General features: G+C 47.9%; 1 protein-coding gene across 1 annotated transcript in view; it reads right to left on the reverse strand.

The window, feature by feature from the left end:
- Positions 1-20,997, reverse strand: part of Snx29 (sorting nexin 29) — a 459,228-nt gene that overhangs the window by 103,308 nt on the left and 334,923 nt on the right. The window contains exons 18-19 of the mRNA XM_045161574.1: positions 7,689-7,744; positions 5,417-5,498 (exon numbers count right to left, since the gene is read on the reverse strand). Of these exons, the coding sequence (XP_045017509.1) occupies positions 5,417-5,498; positions 7,689-7,744 (138 nt within the window). The remainder of the gene's footprint in view (positions 1-5,416; positions 5,499-7,688; positions 7,745-20,997) is intronic.

The following is a 20,997-nucleotide window of genomic DNA, read 5'->3' on the forward strand; positions in this document are numbered from 1 at the left end:
TGGACAGCACTTCCTGCTAGAACCTTCTTACAAATGCATCTTCAGACCTCTCCCACAGCACTAGCCTAAGAGCTTAGTACTATGTGCTGCCGGGCGAATTAGCGTCGTTTCTTTGGCACTGGAGGGAATGGTTTCTAAGCCCTCCTCCAGGTAAGCTTTCAGGACTTTGACATTCCACCAAATGTCCCTAGGGAGCATCCCTTGAACCCCTTCTAAGGCTGGAGCAGTCAGTGCGGAGCCAGCACCTGCTTCCACACTTTCCAAGGCAACTGTGTCTCTGTCTGGCTTTTGCATCGGGAGATCTGGAGAGAAAGAGAGAGGGAGGAGGGAGGAAGGGAGGGAGGGAGGAGGGGAAGGAGGGAATGCACGGACATATACTGCTTCTGTGGAAGCCCAGACCTCCGCCACCATTTCAGGACGCAGGTGACCGCCCCTGTGGCAAAGTGAGGCCAGATAGGACCCTTCCCTTCAGAACAAGGACAACAGCTATTCTAGGAGGTTCTTAAGCGCGAGCATCTACTCACAGTCACCAATACAGAATGTCTACAAGTTGGTCAGCAACCGCAAGGTGCGGGCTGGTTAAGATGGCTCAGCAGGTCAAACGCTTGCTGCACAAGCATGAACTTGGATCCCCAGAACCCACATAAAAAGTCGGGTGCTGTAACGCTAGCATCTACTGTGGCTGGAAGGGAGGTGAAGATGGGAGAATCACCTGCAGCCAGCCTGGCATTCATGGTGCTGAATAAGGGACCGTGTAGCAAATGAGGTGGAAGGTGAGGAGCAACTCCACACGCGACTTAGGGAATGTGCACATCGGTATATACACACTTAGACACACACAACACACACAATCCCTGCAGTTTGAACTAAACACTGAGTTGCTTCTCTGTGCCTTTGCTTCCTCATCCATAAAACAGAGATGAGAGTTCTTCACCTCATGAGGCTGCTGGGGGCACTGAAGGAGCTATGCAAACCAGCGGGGGGGGGGGCGGCTGTGGTCTGTGATGATCATTTCTACTATTGATTTAGCCTGTGCGTGCCTGTATGTCAGCGCGCCCCACCTAGTACCAGCTGTGAATTATGCTGCCTCCACCACTATGTGCCGGTCTTCAAGCTGACTCTTTTCCAGAGTACTTAAAAGCCATTTTTGAAGAGAATTGTACCTCACCATGAAGCACAGAAAACAGAACTGTGTCAGAACCAGGAGGTAAATGGAAAAATAAACATAATGAAAACAAACAACGCCCGTTGCTGGCCAGGGGCGCCGATGCCTAGCTTCCCACATTCCTCAAGCAGGATATGAGGTGAGGTGTTCTCCAGCAACCAGGGGTAATGGAAGGGGAGGAGCTCTTCCAGAATCTTCCATTTGATCTTGTTGCAGTCAGGTTCACATTGCTGGCAGAAAACATTCTACCAAGAGCAGCTTATGGGGGGAAAAGGGTTTATTTTGGCTTACAGACTCAAGGGGAAGCGCCATGATGGCAGGGGAAAATGAGGGCATGAGCAGAGGATGGACATCACCTCCTGGCCAACACCAGATGGACAACAGCAACAGGAGTGTGTGCCCAACACTGGCAAGAGGAAGCTGGCTGTAACACCCATGAGCCCGCCCCCAACAGTACATTGCCTCCAGGAGGTTTTGGGGTTTTTTGTTGTTGTTGTTGTTTTCGAGGTAGGATCTCTCTCTAGCTCAGGCTGACCTGGAACTCACTATGTAATCTCAGGGTGGCCTCGAACTCATGGTGATCCTCCTACCTCTGCCTCCCAAGTACTGGGATTAAAGGCATGCGCCACCACACCCAGCTCCAGGAGGGTTTTAATTCCCAAATAGCCATCAGCTAGGAACCTAGAATTCCAAACACCTAAGTTTATGGAGGACACCTGAATGAAACCACCACAGATCTCCAGTCACTGTCCTGGAAACTTTTACTAAGTGAAATGAGAACTTACTGACCTGCACCCCTAAGATGCCCCACAGGAACCCCTCATTCTTCTCATGGAGCACTAACATGGCCACCAGCACTGTGGCCAGCAAGCACCTCAAATATGGCTAATGTGAGCAAGGAACTGACTTGCTCATTCATTCACCTCTCCATATCATCTAAATAGCCATGTGTGGCTCGTGGCTGTGGTTGGACACAGCACAGCTCCGAGAAAGCCGTGTGTCCAGGCTCTCTTCAGGCACTTGTGTTCGTGTGTGGTTATGCCCTCAGCAGCCTTTCAAGGCAATCTTGCAGAATTATAAATTAGATGGTGACTTGTCATGGGGGTGCGACTGAAGAGTGTCTGTAACAACCTCCATTACTGGTTAACCCAAGGCCCAAGACTCCTTTGGAAAAAGTAATATCTTTTCTTGTCATTAACAGTGGAATTATCCAGAATAACCACATTTCCATTTCACACTGGCTACCAGGAAGCCCTTAGGAAGTTCAAATTACTGAGCAAAACTATGTTGAACCTCCTAAAAAATATGTTAGGGTTATACCTTTTCCTTTTGAACTCTCTTAGTTTACATTTTTATCTGTCACTGGTATATCTCCCTTCTTTTTTTAACCATTAATTTCTGTATGCATTTCCAAAAATTGTCTCAAATCTTGTGGAATCAGACAACATTCATTAAAAAAAAAACTTACAGGGCTGGAGAGATGGCTTAGCGGTTAAGCGCTTGCCTGTGAAGCCTAAGGACCCTGGTTCGAGGCTCGGTTCCCCAGGTCCCACATTAGCCAGATGCACAAGGGGGTGCACGCGTCTGGAGTTCGTTTGCAGAGGCTGGAAGCCCTGGCACGCCCATTCTCTCTCTCTCCCTCTATCTGTCTTTCTCTCTGTGTCTGTCTCTCTCAAATAAAATTAAAAAAAAAAAAAACTTACAAAATAAAGCCCAGTGGTACCAGTGTTTAATTGTCATGTATATCCAATACCAGTGATATAAAAAACAGTGTAACGAAAGTTTCCTAAGATGCTTCCAAATGTGAGCTCTGAATCTGTTCTTACGTAACCAAGCAGAAACATGGTCAGATGGGAGATTAAATGTCTAAAATATAAGGGAAGCTAATATCTAGAATATATAAGGAACTGTGAAAAGTAAACATCAAAAAGTCCCAAATTGGGTGGAGAGATGGTTCAGCAGTTAAGGCGCTTGCCTGCAAAGGCTAAGGACCCAAGTTCAGTTTCCCAGTATCCACATAAAAACCAGATGGACAAAGTGGCACATGCATCTGGAATTTGTTTGCAGAGGCTAGAGGCCCTGGCATGCCAATTACTTCATATACATCTGCCTCTTTCTCTCTCTCTCAAATAAATATATTAAATATTTTAAAGAAAAAAGGCTCCAAGTCTTCCTTCCAATCAATAATAGTTTTGAAAAACAAAAATGCAAATGCCCAATAAACATTGTAAAAAGTATTCAAGGGCTGGGATAAACCATTCCTGAGTGTACACCCAGTGGTGGGGAATCCCTCCACCGAGGATACCTGCACATCTATGCTTACTGCCACTTGATTCACAATAGCCAAGAAATGCAGCCACCCTAGATGCCTGCCAACATATGACTGGAGAAGGACAATATGGTGCATATACACAAAGGACCTTCATTCAGCCATAGCAAAAACGATATCAGGACCTTTGCAAGAAAACAGGAAGAATCAGTCATTATTATCTTACGCAAAGTACCCTGGATTCACAAAGACAAACACTGCTGCGTGCTTTTTCTCAAACATGGGCCTGGGATTTTCACGTTTAAGCATCACATGCTTGCTGTGTACAGCAAGCTGGGTGGTCTCTCCAGGAGGCGGGAGATGACCACAGGGTACCCTCAGCAGCATGACTTATTTCTGTCGCTTTGGCTTCACAGATGAAGAAACCAGATTTACCCACAGTCAGGGATTTAAGGATTTAACCGGGGTCTATCTTCCCAGTCACCACCCTGTTCTCTAGGGAAGGAGCAGTCACAGCGGAGAAGACTTGTCTTGCCTACTGTGGTGGTTTGATTCAGGTGTCCCCCATAAACTCAGGTGTTCTGAATGCTAGGTCCCCAGCTGATGGAGATTTGGGAATTAACGCCTCCTAGAGGGAGGGAGTGTATGGTTGGCGGATGGGCTTATGGATGTTATAGCCAGTGTCACCTTGCCAGAGTTTGTCCCACTCTCCTGCTGCTGTTGTCCACCTTATGTTGGCCAGGGGGTGATGTCTTAAAAAAAAAAAAAAAAGAATGCAGTGGAAGACAGGCATGGTGGCACACACCTTTAATCCCAGCACTTGGGAGGCAGAGGTAGAAGGATTTCTGTGGCCTCGAGGCCAGCCTGAGACTCCATAATGAATTCCAGGTCAGCCTTGGCTAGAGTGAAAAAGAATGCAGTAGAAGTGGGAAGTGATCCAGGGTGCAACGGAAACAGTTCCCAAAAAAAGTGGCAACATCACTGGAAATCACAATCCATGGACAGGGATAGAGACCAGAGGAAGACGGGGTAGACAGAGACCGGGAGGTCACAGAGATCAGGAGTGGAGGGCGCTGAAAAGAGCATGAGATCAGCTACAACTTCCAAAGCACGCCAAGGTCCTGCAGGCCTGGAAACCAAAGTCCATTCCATGTGCAAAATGGAGGCAGCCACCTTTGCAGCAAGGATGAGGTCTACATTCTGGCTATCAGGTATCTGTGACCCTCTCTTGTGAGACACTGAACTTGGGTTGGGCATGGTGACACACATCCAACATGCAGGAGGCTCCGCCACCCGTGATTTCAAGGCCGGCCGGGCTATGTATTGAGGTCACACCTCAAAATAACAACACAAAGCATAGTCTGCTCTGCATTCAGGGCACCATGTCTCCGTGCCCCTCTCTCAGAGACATGTTTGAGTGAGATAAATGCCAGTCCCAGCACCGGCAGGGGCCACGTAAGCCAAACTGAACAAGCCACAAAAAACCTTCACTCAACCCTAAGGTTCAGGGAGAGAAGAGATGAGATCCACGACGGCCCAGTGAGATGCGGCCCAGGACTTGATGGAAACCATGCCGACAGGTTGAGCACCTGGTCCTGCTGGGAACCATCCATTAACCCACGGAAAGCTGGCAAAGTCCCTGAGCAGCAGAAACACGAAGTGACAGGAGGTTCTGACCTGACCTGGGCACAGGGCCAGTGTGCCAGAGCCACTCCTTACCCGTGGGCTTTTCAAACAGCCCAAGCCCACAGGTGTCCACTGCCCCTCAGGCAGTCTAAGCTGAGCTTCCTCGGTGGCCACACCGCAAGCCTGACCGGCCCAAAGAAAGGCCATGCACTTTCTCCTCCATGATCACAGGCCACACAGTTCCTCAGGGCAGCTGGGCAGAGCCTACATACGTGTGCATGTTTGTGCCACGTGGTCAACAGGAAACACATCGTGGGCTTAAGCATGCGATGTCTGCGTGGAAAGCTGGTGCTCACCTGATACACGTGGAACGCGTTTGCTGCTTTTCCGCGGAGAAACACAGACGGGATCCAGACGTTGATCAGTGCCCGGTTTGATCTGATCAAAAGAAAGAGATCGGAAATGATCATTTTTTACTTACAAAAGCAGGGAGGGGGCGGTAAACTGTTTTCTCCTCTAGGCAGCAGCCAGAACAAGCCACTTCTGCAACACCCATCCCACTACAGTGAGATAAGGACAAGTTTAAGTCTCATCACTCGACCTCCTGAGACGATCTTGAAGGGACTCACTTTAAAAGAGAGGAATTTTTAAAAATTGATGTATGTAGCTTATTCTCTGAAATAAGAAGAAACTGTTCTTCTGCTTTATCAGTTATTTGACCTAGAATGTATCCAAAGAAATAGTAATGTGGAGCTGTGGGGCTGGGGAAATGGCTCAGTAGGTAAGTGCTAGGTGCACGATCAGGAGGACCCGAGTTCAACTCCCCAGGACCCATGAAAAGCCATGCCCAGGTGGCACACACCAGCAATCCTAGCACTGGGGAGGCTGAGATAGGAGGATACCCAAGGCTTTCTAACTAGGGAGTCTATTCAAATCAGTGAGCTCTAGGTTTGATGCAAAACCTTGTCTCAAAAAATAAGTCAGAGAGCCGGGCGTAGTGGCATATGCCTTTAATCCTGGCACTTGGGAAGCAGAAACAGGAAGATTGCCGTGAGTTCAAGGCCATCCTGAGAATACACAGTGAATTCCAGGTCAGCCTGGGCTAGAATGAGAACCTACCTCAAAAAAAAAAAAAAAAAAAAAAAGCAGAGAAAGCTGGGCATGGTGGAGCACGCCTTTAATCCCAGCACTCAGGAGGCAGAGGTAGGAGGATCACCATGAGTTCGAGGCCACCCTGAGAATTCCAGGTCAGCCTGAACTAGAGTGAGACCCTACCTCAAGGAATCAAAATGAAAGGAAGGAAGATAAAAGAGGCAGAGAGCAACATGAGGACACCTGACATCAATCTCTGGCCTCTACACACACACATGTACCTACACCGTACATAAGCAAAAAAAATGCAAAGAAAAACTAGGGAGCTGGGAAAGGTCGGGCACAGTCACACCAAGTGTGTGGAGCACCCGCCTCCACTGCACTCACCTCAGGCCCTGTGAAGCCACGCAGCTGCCAGTCTAGTGCCTTAGATGTCACACACATCACATGGCTCAAAATCAGGCTCTTCCCTGTGTCCCCACCTCCCACCTTCATCTCCAGACATGACTTTTCTTGGATGATCCTTCCCACAGAAGGCTGACCATCGGGTTCTTAATATGAAGAGTCCCAGCTGGCCTTGAACTCCTGGGCCCAAGTGACAGGAAGTGGCGCCATCTTCTCCTCACACAAGTGCATGAGACAGACAGGAGGCTGTGCATGGTCCTGAGCCCAGGACTCACCCTAAACTCTTGACCAGCCTGAGAGGACATGTCCAGAGACCAAGATGACCCAAACAACAATCATCTAGCATATCACTTCCTTAGAGGTTACTAACAGAGACACTGACCAGAATGAAGCCATCAGAACTCAGAAGAGGGGCCAGGGAGATGGCTCTGCAGGAAAAGTGCTTGCTACACAAGCATGAGAACCTGACTTCAGATCCCCAGAACCTACATAGAAGTAAATGCATTCATCCTCAGGAGCTACAAAGACAAGGGCACAGATGAAGTGGGACACAGTAAGCCAATAGGAAACATAGGGACAGTAACAGCGTGAGGGCACAGGCCCTGTGCAAAGGGGGCCACTTCTCCTGCCCCAGCCAACTGTGGCCTTGTGAAGCTTACAGCTCAAAGCTTTTAAGGAAAAAAAAAAATTAAAAATAAAAACATCATGTGATGCCTTCCAAATGATAAATATTGGCCCCAAATCAAAACGTCTTTTTTTTTTTTTTTTTTTTTTAGTTTTTCGAGGTAAGGTCTCACTCTAGTCCAGGCTGACCTGGAATTCACTATGGAGTCTCAGGGTGGCCTCAAACTCATGGCGATCCTCCTACCTCTGCTTCCCGAGTGCTGGGATTAAAGGCGTGTGCCACCATGCCCGGTAGCAAAATGTTTTTAAATGCCAAAGGAGAGACAAAACACATCAGATGTCTGGAACCACAGAACCCCCAACCTCTACAGCCACCAGCCTTGTGTGGACGTCACGGGGGGGGGGGGGGGTCTGCCTCCTACTGTAGCCTGAAAGCCCTAGACCACGAGCAGAGTTCTATGTCTAAGATAAACCTACAGAGCCCTTACAACATGCATATGGACTTACATCTCAAAGTCAGACAGACTCTGGTCTTCAGATGTTTGGCTCAAGTCTCCAGGCACCTGCCATTGGGAGAGGGAAGGAAGGAGAGAAAAGAGAATGATGGTTATCGCAATTTGCATTTTCAGTGAAGATTTCTGCCTTTCCGTGAGCCTGAGCATTTGCCTCTCAGAAATGAAGTGAAAAGCAGTTACTGGGAAACAATAAGGATTTCATGGAGGGATGGCTAGAGACGATGTTGCAGTAATAAAGACACACCACCTCAAGCAAAATCAATTATCTTTGTAGTAAGGGCACTGGTAATCCTATTGAGATAATCACAGACATATAAAAGCAGGCGATTTTGGAGCTATAAAGGGATAATTAAGACATATGGCATCAGACGTGCAATGGGAAATGCTCTTGTCACTATGATGGACATCATACACAGACACACCCACTCTGTAAACCCAGATGCCGGTGTCCCCCCGAAATGACTCTGAACTTTCATCCATATTGCATGAGCAGTTCTACAAAGAAATTGGCATCCCCTGACAATACCGTGTGAGAACAAGGTTTGGGGAACGAAACTGAACAGTGTCACGGTGGCTCCCCACTAGTACTGCTTGGGGTCCTGATCATATTCCTCAGAGGCAAGTGGGAGAGCCAGGAAGCATTCAACTGCAGGCATGTCCTCGTGTGGCCCCCACCCTCCAGCCTCAGCTTCAGAGAGGGAAACCAGCCGTCAGGGCTGTCAGAGACTGTAAAATATCTGGTACTGGTAGAAGCTCACAAAACAGGGACATTATCCTAACATTCAGGGAAAGAGCTTCCTTTCTTGTAGTGTCTGGGACTAAATTGACAAGAATTTAAGAATGTGGCTGAAGAAAAAGAAGCAAGCAGACTGGAGAAGAGTGTGGGGAGGAAGGAAGGGAATAACTGTAAACCCTGTCTATTAGTTTTCATAACACCCTCAAGGAAGTGCCATTGCTCCCACTTAACTGATGAGGAAATTGAGGCTCGGGGAGAACACCTAATTTTCCCAAGGTCTCACACCTAAGAAGTGGATAAGAACCCAAGTCAAACTTCCCAGTCTTCTGTGTCATAAGCCCTCAACAAAGAGGAAAAGCCAGCTAAAAGAAATAAGAAGGAAAAGCATGAAGCTCTCCTATTAAGAGGTCTGGAAGATGCTAGAAAGCACTTCTTTAAAGAAACAAGGTCCCAGGGGGACTGAAGAGATGGCTTATCAGCTAAGGCGCCTGCCTGCAAAGCCTAAGGATCCAGGTCCCACATAAGCCAGATGCTCAAAGTGGCGCATGCATCTGGAGTTCGTCTGCAGTGGCTAGAGGCCCTGGTGCACCCGTTTTCTCGCTTTCTCTCTCTCACTCTAGGAAATAAGTAAAATAAAATAAAAAAATAAATCTTTAAAAAAAAAAAAAAAGGAACAAGGTCCCAGCTATACAGACCAGAGAATGCTGCACTTAGCAGGCTGGACCCTGGTCTACATGGCTTATGGCCGAAGCCCATGCCCACGTCTTCCACCCCTGAGGCCATGAGCAAAGCCCGTGTCTAGGAGCTCACTCTGATACCAGACTGACTGGATTGAGGATCATCTAACTGGGGTGCCCAATCTCTTGACAATGCAACATGGTACTGTGAATGTACTGGGCAGCATTCATGGCTAACCTAGAATGTGTGAAGCCCCCAGGCTGCAGGGCAAACACTCCTGACTAGGTTGGTGAGGCCTATGAGTCTGAGAAGACTTTTCCAGAGGTATTAAATGAGAGAGGAAGACTCATCCCATGGTACCATCCATGGGCTGAGTCTGATGGAACAAAAGGAGAAAGCAAGCCAGGAGCAGCACCTCTCCTTGTGTGTTTCCCATCCTCCAGGCTGTGATCGGCTGCTCCATGCCTTCCTTGCTGTGAAAGACTGAACTTTCCAAAACCATGAGTCAAAATACACGACTCTCCCCCTACACTGTTCCTGTCAATGACACAAGAGTGGCTAATACACGCGGTCAACTGCGCCATAGGTATAACAGTGACAGCGGGCTTCTGAAGATAGCATGTGTTCGAGTCTACAGAATACACAAAGTCGTGTCTGGCCTGTGGAACAATCTGCCACTGACCGTGAGTTCTGCTAGGAACATGGCAACTGGTGAGAAGTAAAAGCTGCAGCTTGTGTCATCCTTGATGCCAGACACAGTGCCCGCTGGCCCAAGAGCATCTTTTTCCCATGCAGAGCAACCTGGAGGGAAGGGACCCAGGCCAAGCCCTGGTTGGTGTCTGCAGCTAAGCAATTAAGTCCAGGCTTCCCTACAAAGGTGCTGCTGAGAGACGCTAAGGGTTTGTAGCACCCTGCTGCTTTGGTGGACAGAGAGGTGGTATAATATATTTGGAATGCATGATGCTGCGTGTACCAAGAACTCTAAAACACCTTCAGTCTTTGAGAGGGAGTCTAGTACCAAAGTTATCTGGAAGAGACAATCAAGATGTCAATTAAAATTTATATCAAAGCATCCCTCAGGTTTGGGATGTAGCTCAGTGGTAGAGCACTTGCATAGTATGTCCAAAACCCTGGGATTCAATCACAGCATTATGCCAAAATGCCTTGATTTTATTGATTATTGAAAATTAAAAGGAGGGCTGGAGAGATGGCTTGGTAGTTCAGGCGTTGCCTGCAAAGCCAAAGGACCCAGGTTCAATTCCCCAGGACCCATGTAAGCCAGATACACAAGGTGGCACATGCATCTGGAGTTAATAAATAAATAATACAAAAGGATACAGGCTATTTTAATGATCTAACTATAGAAGAATAGTGCAAGAAATTATGGCATGTTCATATAAGATGGCCAAGTTAAAACAAATTTTAAATGGGTTTTATGGTGTGTGTGCACGCACGCACACAGGCGTGCACATTCATTCATGTGTGTGCATGTGTGTGTGTGTACATACATTTTGAAGGGTACAGACTTAAAAGTAACTCTGTATGCAATAAATAATAAAAGCATGCAATAAATAATAACACTACCTATCACTGACAGTGGAGGAAGAGTAAGAGTGGGGGAAGCAGACTCATTTTTCATTTCCTATCTTTCTGTAAGATTAAAAGCAACTATCCTTTAAATTGCTTTAAAAGTTCACGGTGCTTCTGCAGAACAAGTGGACCCTCTGCACTGCCAGGCAGAGATCTCCAGACAGATCTGGCAGTAGGGCGAAGCCTCTGGCATAGGCAGGGCTAGCCTGCTCCCTGGGCACTGGGCACACACATGGAGAAGTACAGCCGTCTCACTGTGCCTGGTTTACCGCAAGAGCCAGCACAGGTGAAAGGCAGAGAGCCCGAAGACTGTGCCGGGTGGGTGCTGGGTGGGATCCAGGCTGCTAGGGTTCGGGACAAAGAATGAGGCTGTCCATGAACACTCGTGTACAACATTTGCGTTTTAAGATAAATTAGTGTACTACCAGTTAAGAAGATAAATAAAAATGTAGTGGCAGCCCCCAAGAGTACTTTGGACAATAGTTTGATGGCATACATAAAAGAGGGCCATGGGAGAGACAGTCAAGTGCTCATGTTACAAGCATGTGGACCTGCATTTGATCATCAGTATCCATGTGGAGACGTTGGGCATGCTGGGATGTGCTGGTCATCCCGGCACCGGGGAAGCAGGGACAGGGGGGTCCTGGGGCTCGGTGACTAGCCAGGCTAACTTAATCGGTGAGCTCCGGGCCAGTGAGAGACCACGTGTCAAAGGAGGTACACGGCATTCTGAGGCCTCCCCGCGCGTGTGCTTGCTCCCACGAAGAAAAGCAGTGAGAACGCAAGTCCTGCTGTGGCTCCCTAAGGAGGGCAGCCCGGGTCTGCATGTCGCCACGACGAGAAGGAAGCGCACCCAGAGGACAGTGGGCCATCCCCGACAAAGCCATGTACGCCTAAGTTACCTTTCCTGAACGTTTCTGGGCTTAGCCACAGTGAACATGGTTTAGTTGAGTGACTACAGATGCACGTTCTGTACAGACATTAGTAGGTGAAGCAAACACTGCCTACATCCCCTTCCCAGGCCATGAACCTCATCAAGCTGCAGAAAGCCAGGTGGGAGTGATTTGTCTTTAGAGTCCCTGACACAGAGAGGATGGGGAAGGAGAAAGCCAGGCGCTGAGCACGTGACCTTCCTCTGCACCCTTATGAAGTCCAGGAGACAGAGCCAGGACCCCAGCTCCTCCTCAGTAGAGATGGAAGAGTAGCTCTTCCCCCAATCTCCCCTCGGCACCTGAGACGAGGACAGTTCTTCTGAGCTTGGTGTTGAGACCAAGTATCACATTGGACGATGGGCTGAGGGATGCACAGGCTGTAGGGTTACAGCTCTATTTTGATGCGTCATCACCACCTCCTTTGAGGTCAGCCTGTTTACCATAGGGAGTGAGCGGAGCTCATCTCCCCCCACCCCAGGAAGCCTCATTCAGAGCAACCTCAGCATGCACATACCCCAAAAGACAGAAACCAAGGGCAACTACAAGAAGGAAGGAGAAAGTACGACGGGCATCACTTCACAATTACAAGGAACAAAGCGCTTCCTCGAGAAGATTCGAGGCAGCAGGTGCTGCCTGATGGTTCAGCCTCTCCCATAGATGGCTGCTTTTCAGAGCACATTTTAGACAGCTGATGTAACTACTCAGGAATTGTTAAGGCCTGCTGGTTTAGAGGCTTTTCTTCTAATTCTGTGGCATTACTGGGATCAGCAGACCAGGAGATATTTATGTGTCTTCCTGAGTGCTGGAGAGGAAGGCTGCTTAGAAAGATAGGCTATGACAATGTGAACTCTACAGCCTGGCCGGCAACCAGGCCAGGTTCCACACCAACTGCACCGTGACAAAGGGAGGCAGGCAAAGGTCACTGAGCATCAAGAAACTGTCTTTTCCTTCTGTCTGCCCAGTGTGCTGCTAGGTCTCCCCTGGGGCTCACAGGCAATGTTGGACAGTTGACATATACTCATTTATTTAATACATATTATGTAAGCCAGGCGTGGTGGTACATGCCTTTAATCCAAGCTCGGGAGGCAGAGGTAGGAGGATCACCATGGCCATCGCCATTAGTTCAAGGCCACCCTGAGAATACTGAGAATACAGAGTGAATTCCAGGTCAGCCTGGGCTAGAGTGAGACCCTACCTTGAAAAAACAACAAAAAAATTATACACACACACACACACACACACACACACAATTTATTGAACCTGGTCCCCACACGTGCATGGCAAGCCCTCCATGGCTAAGATATACCCTGAGCCTCTTTACTCTTCAAAACAAGGTCTTACTAAGTTCTCCAGGGTAGTCATGAGCTCACTCTGTAGCCCAGGAAGGCCTAGGACTTGTGATCCTCCTGCCTTAGCCTCCCAAGTAGCTTGGGTAACAGGCCTGGACAGAATGCTAATTCCATGTCACATTCTAGCAATTAAAGAAATATGAGGCAGAGATAATTTGTAAGAAATCCAAACTTTCTCTTGATACTAGCCACAAACATCTCTTTGACCTCTCTGAATCCGAGGAATCTTGGAGGACTCAGCTCAGGGATGGAGCCTTCTCTTGGTTAACTTTCCACATGGGCATAACAAAGTAACCGGAAGAGTGACTTCTTTTATCTGTCTCACTGGCCCCACAAAAGGCCACTACCCCATATTCCTATGATTTGGGCAGTGATATGGCAGCCTTGGGGTGCAAAGACAGGAAGAAACCACCACTAGATGTTTTATAAGAAATGAGCTAGTCAAATCCTGGGTCCTTCTGGAGCAAATAACCCCACTATTATGCTGACCTGATGAGGATAGTTTGACATACAGAGTAATACAATGCTCACAAAGGCTGCAGGACTCAATCCTAGGTCTGGCTCCAGTCACCACCTTACACCACTGAGCTATGGTGCCTCCCATTACACAGTCCTTACTCTGTGTTCCCTCAGGGAGGCCTCACTGATATTCACAGCCTAGACTATGGAACATCTCTGATTGGGAGCATGTCTGAGAGGACTCCCCACCCTACCACCAGAACTACAGACTTCCCACTGCCACCCTATATGGCACACACCAGGGTACCACGATTCCATGCTGATTTTCCATGGACTGGTGCCCTCTATGTGAGCCGTGTGAGAGTGCAGCCTCCACATTTCCCTGTTCACCATATCCACTGGGTCATGTGACGCCCAGCATCTGGCACAGTGTAGGAACTATGACTGACTAAATAACTCTTCATGTAACCTGCGTTTTCACAATGAAATGTCGAACAGTTTGTAAACTGCTTTGTAACAAATTCAAAATCATTGTCCATGGCTTGAGCAAGTTAGGTTGCTGATAAAAAGCACGAAGGAAAAGACTCATTTTCTATCTTCCAATTACAAGGCTCTCGGATTCGCTGCTCAAAAGAAAAAGAGAAAAGAGACATGGCAAGGATGGCAAATCTTCATCCCAACTGTGAAACAGTACCCAGATTTTGTACTTGCCAGAGTCCTTCCTCATCCATCTGTTTTCAGATAGCCTTAGGCAATTAGCTCTCATTTCTCACTGCCAAAATTTACAACTATTTTGTGTCCCTCCAACATTTCTGCTACCTCACTTCATTGTTTAATAAGAAACAAGGTGTAAGGGCTAGAGAGGTAGCTTAGTGGTTAAGGTGCTTGCCTGCAAAGCCAAAGGTCCCAGGTTCAATTCCCCAGGACCCACATAAGATAGATGTACAAGGTGGCACATGTATCTAGAATTTATTTTCAGTGGCTAGAAGTCCTGGTATGCCCATTCTCCACCCCACCCCAATAAATAATTTAAAAACAAATAGGAAGGAAGAAAAAAAGGAGGGAGGGAAGGGAGGGAGGGAGGAAGGGAGGGAGGGAGGGAAGGAGGGAGGGAGTAAAAAGGGCATGTTTTACTCTTGTCTTCTAGCTGAGGTGCTGAGGATGCTCTCCTGGCCACCAGGAGGACAGCCAAGGTCTGGACTATATTCAAGGTCCGTTGCTTGTCTGTTTGTTAAATTGTTTGTCCTTTTACAGTTAAAGTCATCAGATCCATATGGCTTTAAAGACACTTGTGGTCAAGGGTTCTTTATAAGAATGAACAACTAACAAGACAATACCTAAAGAGTTTTGTTCTTTTTGGTTTTTTAATTTCTTTTCCTCTGAATAGCCAGAAAAACTTTCATAGACTCATTTTTGATGTGTGTTTTCCCCCCCAAATTATGAAGGTCCCAGGGGCGATATTCTCAGAGCCCAAGATGGTACCATGAGCATGTGAGATTGCTCAATGAGTGTTCCCACTGCAGGAACAGATGGATGAATGGATGGTTGGAGGAGGGAAGGGATGGTTGGAGGAGGAAGGAGCATGAAAGAATTATCTAATTTACTAAGAATGGACATGCAGTTTCTTTCCAAGTAATTAAGATGCTTAGACAACATATGTATGAAACCAAATATACAAGGACATTTACTGTGATGCCACTTACAGTAATAAAAGCTTAGAAACAAGACAAAATGGTTACATAAATTATAGCACAGCCAAAATTGAACTGTATGGCTACCTAAAAAGTAGAACAGCTCTTCTCAGCTAATAGGAAATTGCTTCTAAGACAGAATGCCCAAAGCTAGACAGACACAAAATAAGATGGCACGGGATTTTGAGGGGTGGCTCAGCATTTAAAGTCATTTGCTCTGTGTAAGCCTGCTAACCAGATTCAACTCCTTGCACTCATATAAAGCTAGATTAGAAGGGGTCTGAGAGCTGGAGAGACGGCTTAGTGGTTAAGGCGAAGCCTAAGGTCTCAGGTTCAATTCTCCAGCTCCAACATAAGCCAGATGCACATAGTGGTACATGTGTCTGGAGTTCGTTTGCAATGGCTAAAAGTCCTGGCACACCCATGCTCCCACTCGCTCTCCCTCTCTCTGACTGCAATAAATAAGTAAAACTAAAATCTTTTTAAAATATTTTTTAAAGGGATGAGAGCACCTGTAATCCCAGCACACCTACAGGAATGGGAAGTGGAGCCAGGAGAATTCTGAAGCTCAGCGGCCAGCTAGCCTTGTCTTCCAAGAGAGACCCTGTCGCCAAACAAGATAGAGGAAGAGAACCAACACATGAGGTTGTTCTCTGACCAAAAGCATGCTGTGGCATATGCACACCCACAGGTGTCCTGTCCTCTCACAACATAAAAGAAGACCAGAATGGTAGGGAGCCTACCATTTTCACAAAGAGGGAGGGAGACGCATATACTATGTGCTTTGGGTGGACACTTTGGAAGGAAGGGCATTAGAAAGCAAAGTTCAGGAGAAGGAGATATATAGATATATTTGAGGCAGGGTCTGACTGTAGCCCAGGCTAACCTGGAACTCACTCCGTATCCTCAGTCTAGCCTTGTACTCATGTCAATCCCCCGATTTTAGCATTCCAAGTGTTGGGATTAAAGGTATGTGCCACCACACCCAGCAAGTTTTTTTTTTTTAACTTTGTACTTTATAATTTTTTAACCAGGTACACATTGTTAAGCCTTCTAAAATAAATTTAATAATCATGCAGATTTAAATTAGAAGAAAAACTGTCATGTCCATGATGGAAAATTCTAGAAGACTGATCATCTTTGGGAAAGGAAGACGGAGAACATCTGAAAGAGGCTATCAAGGGACATTCTGGGACAAGGTCAAGTTCAACATGCATGCTCCAGTATTTTGGAAGTACTGTGTACTGGTGTCTGCAGTTTACTTTGAAATGAATACAAAAAGACCAAGTGAAGGGTCTATGTAAGGGTGGATGGACGGATGGATGGGTGGGTGGATGGATGGATGGATGATGGATGATGGATGATGGATAGATAAGTAGTAGACTATGGAGAAACTGAAAAATGATAAAGCAAGATGTTAGTGGATGAGTCAAAGAGGTGAGTATACGGGTATTCACTGAAAAGGAAGTTTTGTTCAATCAAGCTAGAACAACTGAATTATTTCCATTCTCTGTATCAGAGAATGTAGCTTAAAAAAAAAACAAACATGCACTGTAGAAGTGGGCAGACAGTTAATCAATAAAGCTATTATGTTTTTCTGAGTCCTGTAGTATTTATGGTATGCATTAGCTCTTTAATCATGGTAATTTGTTGGGATTTCTTTCCTCATGTAAATAGACAGTTTAGTTTTTTGTTTGGCCGATGGCTGAGTTTATTTACTTATTTTTTTTTAATGAGCTCTGACTCAGCTGTATGGCCTTGCCCTTGGACAGGCCACCACCTTCTCTGGGCAGAAGAAGAATATTCCTTCTTTGAGGTGGGCAACAGAAGCTGCTAGCCTGGCAGGCTGGTGCGGGGCTTCTGCGAGGGAACTGCCCACAAGGCACCTGGCAGAAAGCCTGTCTCAGCAAGCAGTGGCGGCTCTTCTGACTCAGGGGCACAGTTCAAGGGTGGACCAGGGCCCGTGGCATCGAGGCTCTCTGGAAGTCCAGACGAGGCTCCTGTAGTATGTACCTCAGCAGCCTTCACTGAGTGAAGGGCCAACCATGCCTCACACAGTGAGCACGCCTTCCTGTTACATGTGCGCTTATCCCAAAAATGTGTACCAAGTTCTGATCCAGAACCCTCAGCAGTGCCAGGAGCTGAGGTGAACATACGACAAGCAGCCCTGGCGCTCACAGGCACACAGCCCGTGAGGAGAGGCAGCCACGTGCAACCTTTCAATATGCTACTGACACAGGGATGGCTGCGGAGAGACAGGCTCACACATGGGGCTGGGAGGGGCCCAAAGCAGCTACAGGCCAGGCTTTAGGGAGAGGGAAGGCGGCTTTGGTCTGGGCCCATTGCTCTCACAGTGAGGGTCCTCAGAAGGATGTCACCTACTCTGGCTGCACAGAAGAGACCAGACCACAGGAGAGGCAGGCAGGAGGCCAACAGCCCAGGGACTGCTGCACACATGAGCTCAGATGCCAATATTTCTGTCCATCCACCTTTCAGTCAACAGTTTTTTTTTTGTTGTTGTTGTTTTTTATTTGAGAGCGACAGACACAGAGAGAAAGACAGATAGAGAGAGAGAATGGGCGCGCCAGGGCTTCCAGCCTCTGCAAACAAACTCCAGACGCGTGCGCCCCCTTGTGCATCTGGCTAACGTGGGACCTGGTGAACCGAGCCTCGAAATGGGGTCCTTAGGCTTCACAGGCAAGCGCTTAACTGCTAAGCCATCTCTCCAGCCCAGTCAACAGTTTTTTTAAAAAACTTTTCTTTCTTTATTTGAGAGAAAGAGAGAGAGAATGGGTGTGCCAGGGCCTCTAGGCACTGCAAATGAACTCCAGATGCATGCACCCCCTTGTGCATCTGGCTTACGTGGGTCCTGGGGAATCGAACCTGGGCCCTTTGGCTTTATAGGCAAGCACCTTAACCACTAAGCCATCTCTCCAGGCCTCAGTCAACAGGCTTAAGGCTCCCCTGTAAGGAAGGTACTCAAGGGAGGAAAAGTAGAGCACTGTTAATACTCAAGCAGACCACGTCCCATAGTGGGTACACTGACAGAACAATGGGGCATGAAGGGAAGCCCCCTTCTATCCTGGCAGCAGTGACTAGAAGGACAAACATCACGTTCGTCAGGTTGGTTATAGAACTGGAGTAGTGACCAAGAAGGTTTTTAAGTTCAGATCTGATGGTTTACATTGAGGATATATTTATGAATTACTTGTGTGTACTAAAGAAGAAAAAAAAAAAAAACCTCAGAATAACAACTGCAGTCAGCTGATGGTGGCTCCCAAAAGATGACGTTCACATCCGAAGCCACAGGACTTATCAATGTGACCTCTGCGGAAAAGAGGTCTTTGAAGATGTAATTAACCTACAACTCTGCAGTGGAGAGTATCAGACACAAGAGCAGCCATGCCGGGAGAAATCAGCCTGACTTCAGTCTCTGTGGTCAATTACCAATATGTAACTGAGTTCCACTAATTAAGTCAGATACAGTAAAAAATCTAACTCCCCTTTGATACTCACTGCCCCCAGTGCAATGCACCCTGCCCCATCTGAACTTGATGGATCTTGGAAAGAGTGGGTCTGGGGCTGAATCAGCAGCACAGAGGTGCAGACCTGGACCCCCACCTGCCCTGCCCACTGTCCCCCAGGCTGAGCAGCAGCCGGCAGTGCATAGTCAGTTTCCTGCTTAGAGCTTCCGTCTCTTCCCCAAAGAGAGGAAGGGGCAGGAGAAAGGGTGGACCATGGCTGGCTGCCACCTGACATCTACTCACCTCCTGGGAAATTTGACCCAAGGTGGCTACCAAATGATGGCAGCTGCCAAGTGTGGTGGCGCACGCCTTTAATCCCAGTACTCGGGAGGCTGAGGTAGGAGGATCGCCATGAGTTCGAGGGCACCCTGAGATTCCATAGTGAATTCCAGGTCAGCCTGTACTAGAGTGAAACCCTATCTTGAAACACCAAAAAAGTAAAAATAAAAATATAATTATAATGGCAGCCAACCAGCATGCCCTGTTTTGGACTAGGTACCGCTTGCCCAATCAACCAAGCTAGCTGAGCCACCAGTGCCCCCGTCTCAGCTGGTGCAGCTGGAAAGACTCACTCTTTCTCGTGGCCACGTGCTGTCCTCTTGGGTCACTGCGGTCGCTACAGTTTGCACCTAAGGACAGGACAGGGCTGGCAGGGCACACAGAACTGTACACAAATGGGCCAGGGTTCCACGATGTCGCAGACCTCGTGGTCACTATGTGGCTGGAGCTCACCCGACTTGCAAAGGTTCGGTGATCTATGAGAGCACAGGCGGGGCTGGTTCTCTGGAGCACTCGCCAGAAGTAACCTTACTAATATGAGCATCATAAACTCCAAGCTCCTGTGTTCTGACTGATTCCAGTTTGCAGGTTTTCCTAGAAAGGGCCAAGGTCTGAAACGGGAACTCAGAGGAACCAGCTCAGTACGTGCCGCGAAGGAGAGGCCGCGGGCGAGCTCTTTAAGAACAGTCTGTGGCGGGCTTGTCTCTGAGCCCCTTCCAAACCCACAACCCGCAACTCAGAAAGCTGAGAGCCTCGGCACGTGGGTGCAGCATGGGCATATCAATAAGATGCAGTTTCTGCCCATTTGATGAGCCTTGATTCCCTGACCTGCCTCATTCCACCAGCAGCAGCTGTACCGCCCAGTGCCCACCGCTGACTGAGTGCCAGGCACCAAGACTTTGTGGGTCAGCTCCTGAAATAACCTCTCCTCCTGGGGCCTGGGAAGACCACCCGCACCCACCCAGCAGAGGACTTGCTTTGCTAATGAACTCAGAGGAAAGTGGCACATGTCATTTCTGGGTTGAAGCTTTAAGAGGGCATGATTGAGCCCTCTCTCATCCCTCGGCCACTGCCTAGGTATGGGTGCAAGGACGGTGAAAACGGAGCAGAGACTCCGCCACGGGGAGGATGTGCAACCTGGGGGAGGGGAGCTCACACAGCCTACCTTGACTAATGCACTGGACCCCTTTTGAGAGATATTACTAAAGCTGGAAGGCCTGGAGAAGAGCGGAAACTCTGTTCACCTCTCCTCTGTGTCTAAGCCAGGATCCCCCGTCACACCTGCTGACAGAGATTTCAAGCACGGCTTTGTCCATTCGCTGTCGGGGACAAAACTGGGGGCAGGCAAGTCTGTTAGCCGGCCCTTGCTCCTCCACCCAGACCTCTCTGCTGATCTCTGGCTTGTTCTAAAAGCACATGAACAACTTCTCCTGGGACTGATGGGTAATTTCATACCCAAATTGGAAACCCATTACACACAGGACACGAGGAAAACCAGGGGTGGTTGACATGGTATTTGGTATCACAGCTCCTGATAGTTGACAGGGTGGAGAAAATTCACACAGCAATGTGGTCATCTTGGGACAAACCCACACACCCCTGCTATGTTCAGGAGCTGGCTTAGGGTACTAAATTTCAGTCAAATTCACTGAGTACTTTCTGGACACCCAGAGTGTGCTGAGACGTGCAAATGAATATTCATTCATTCAATAAATACTTAATCCCCCATAGCAGGAGCTGGGAGCTCAGCCAAGCACAGAGCAGACAAGATGGGGAAAAGCAAATAAACAATTCTTTGCCAAGGAATGACTAAGCACTACAAAGAAAAGTCAAGCAAGCGAGGGACTGCTCTGGGCTCAGTGCTGTTACTCAGTCCCCTTGCTCAGGGCTGTGAGAAAGTGGGATTCTACCTCACACTTTGGACGACTGGGGCATTATCCGATCAATTTAGTACTCACACAACTCTTTTTGCTGGACATTGGGAGTCCTATCTAAAGATGAGGTCAGGAAGGCTCTGGGAAAACGAGCAACCCACCAACTGGCACATTCGTAGGCACAGCCTC

This window comes from Jaculus jaculus, chromosome 11 (genome assembly GCF_020740685.1).
Source record: "Jaculus jaculus isolate mJacJac1 chromosome 11, mJacJac1.mat.Y.cur, whole genome shotgun sequence".
Classification (NCBI taxonomy): domain Eukaryota; kingdom Metazoa; phylum Chordata; class Mammalia; order Rodentia; family Dipodidae; genus Jaculus; species Jaculus jaculus.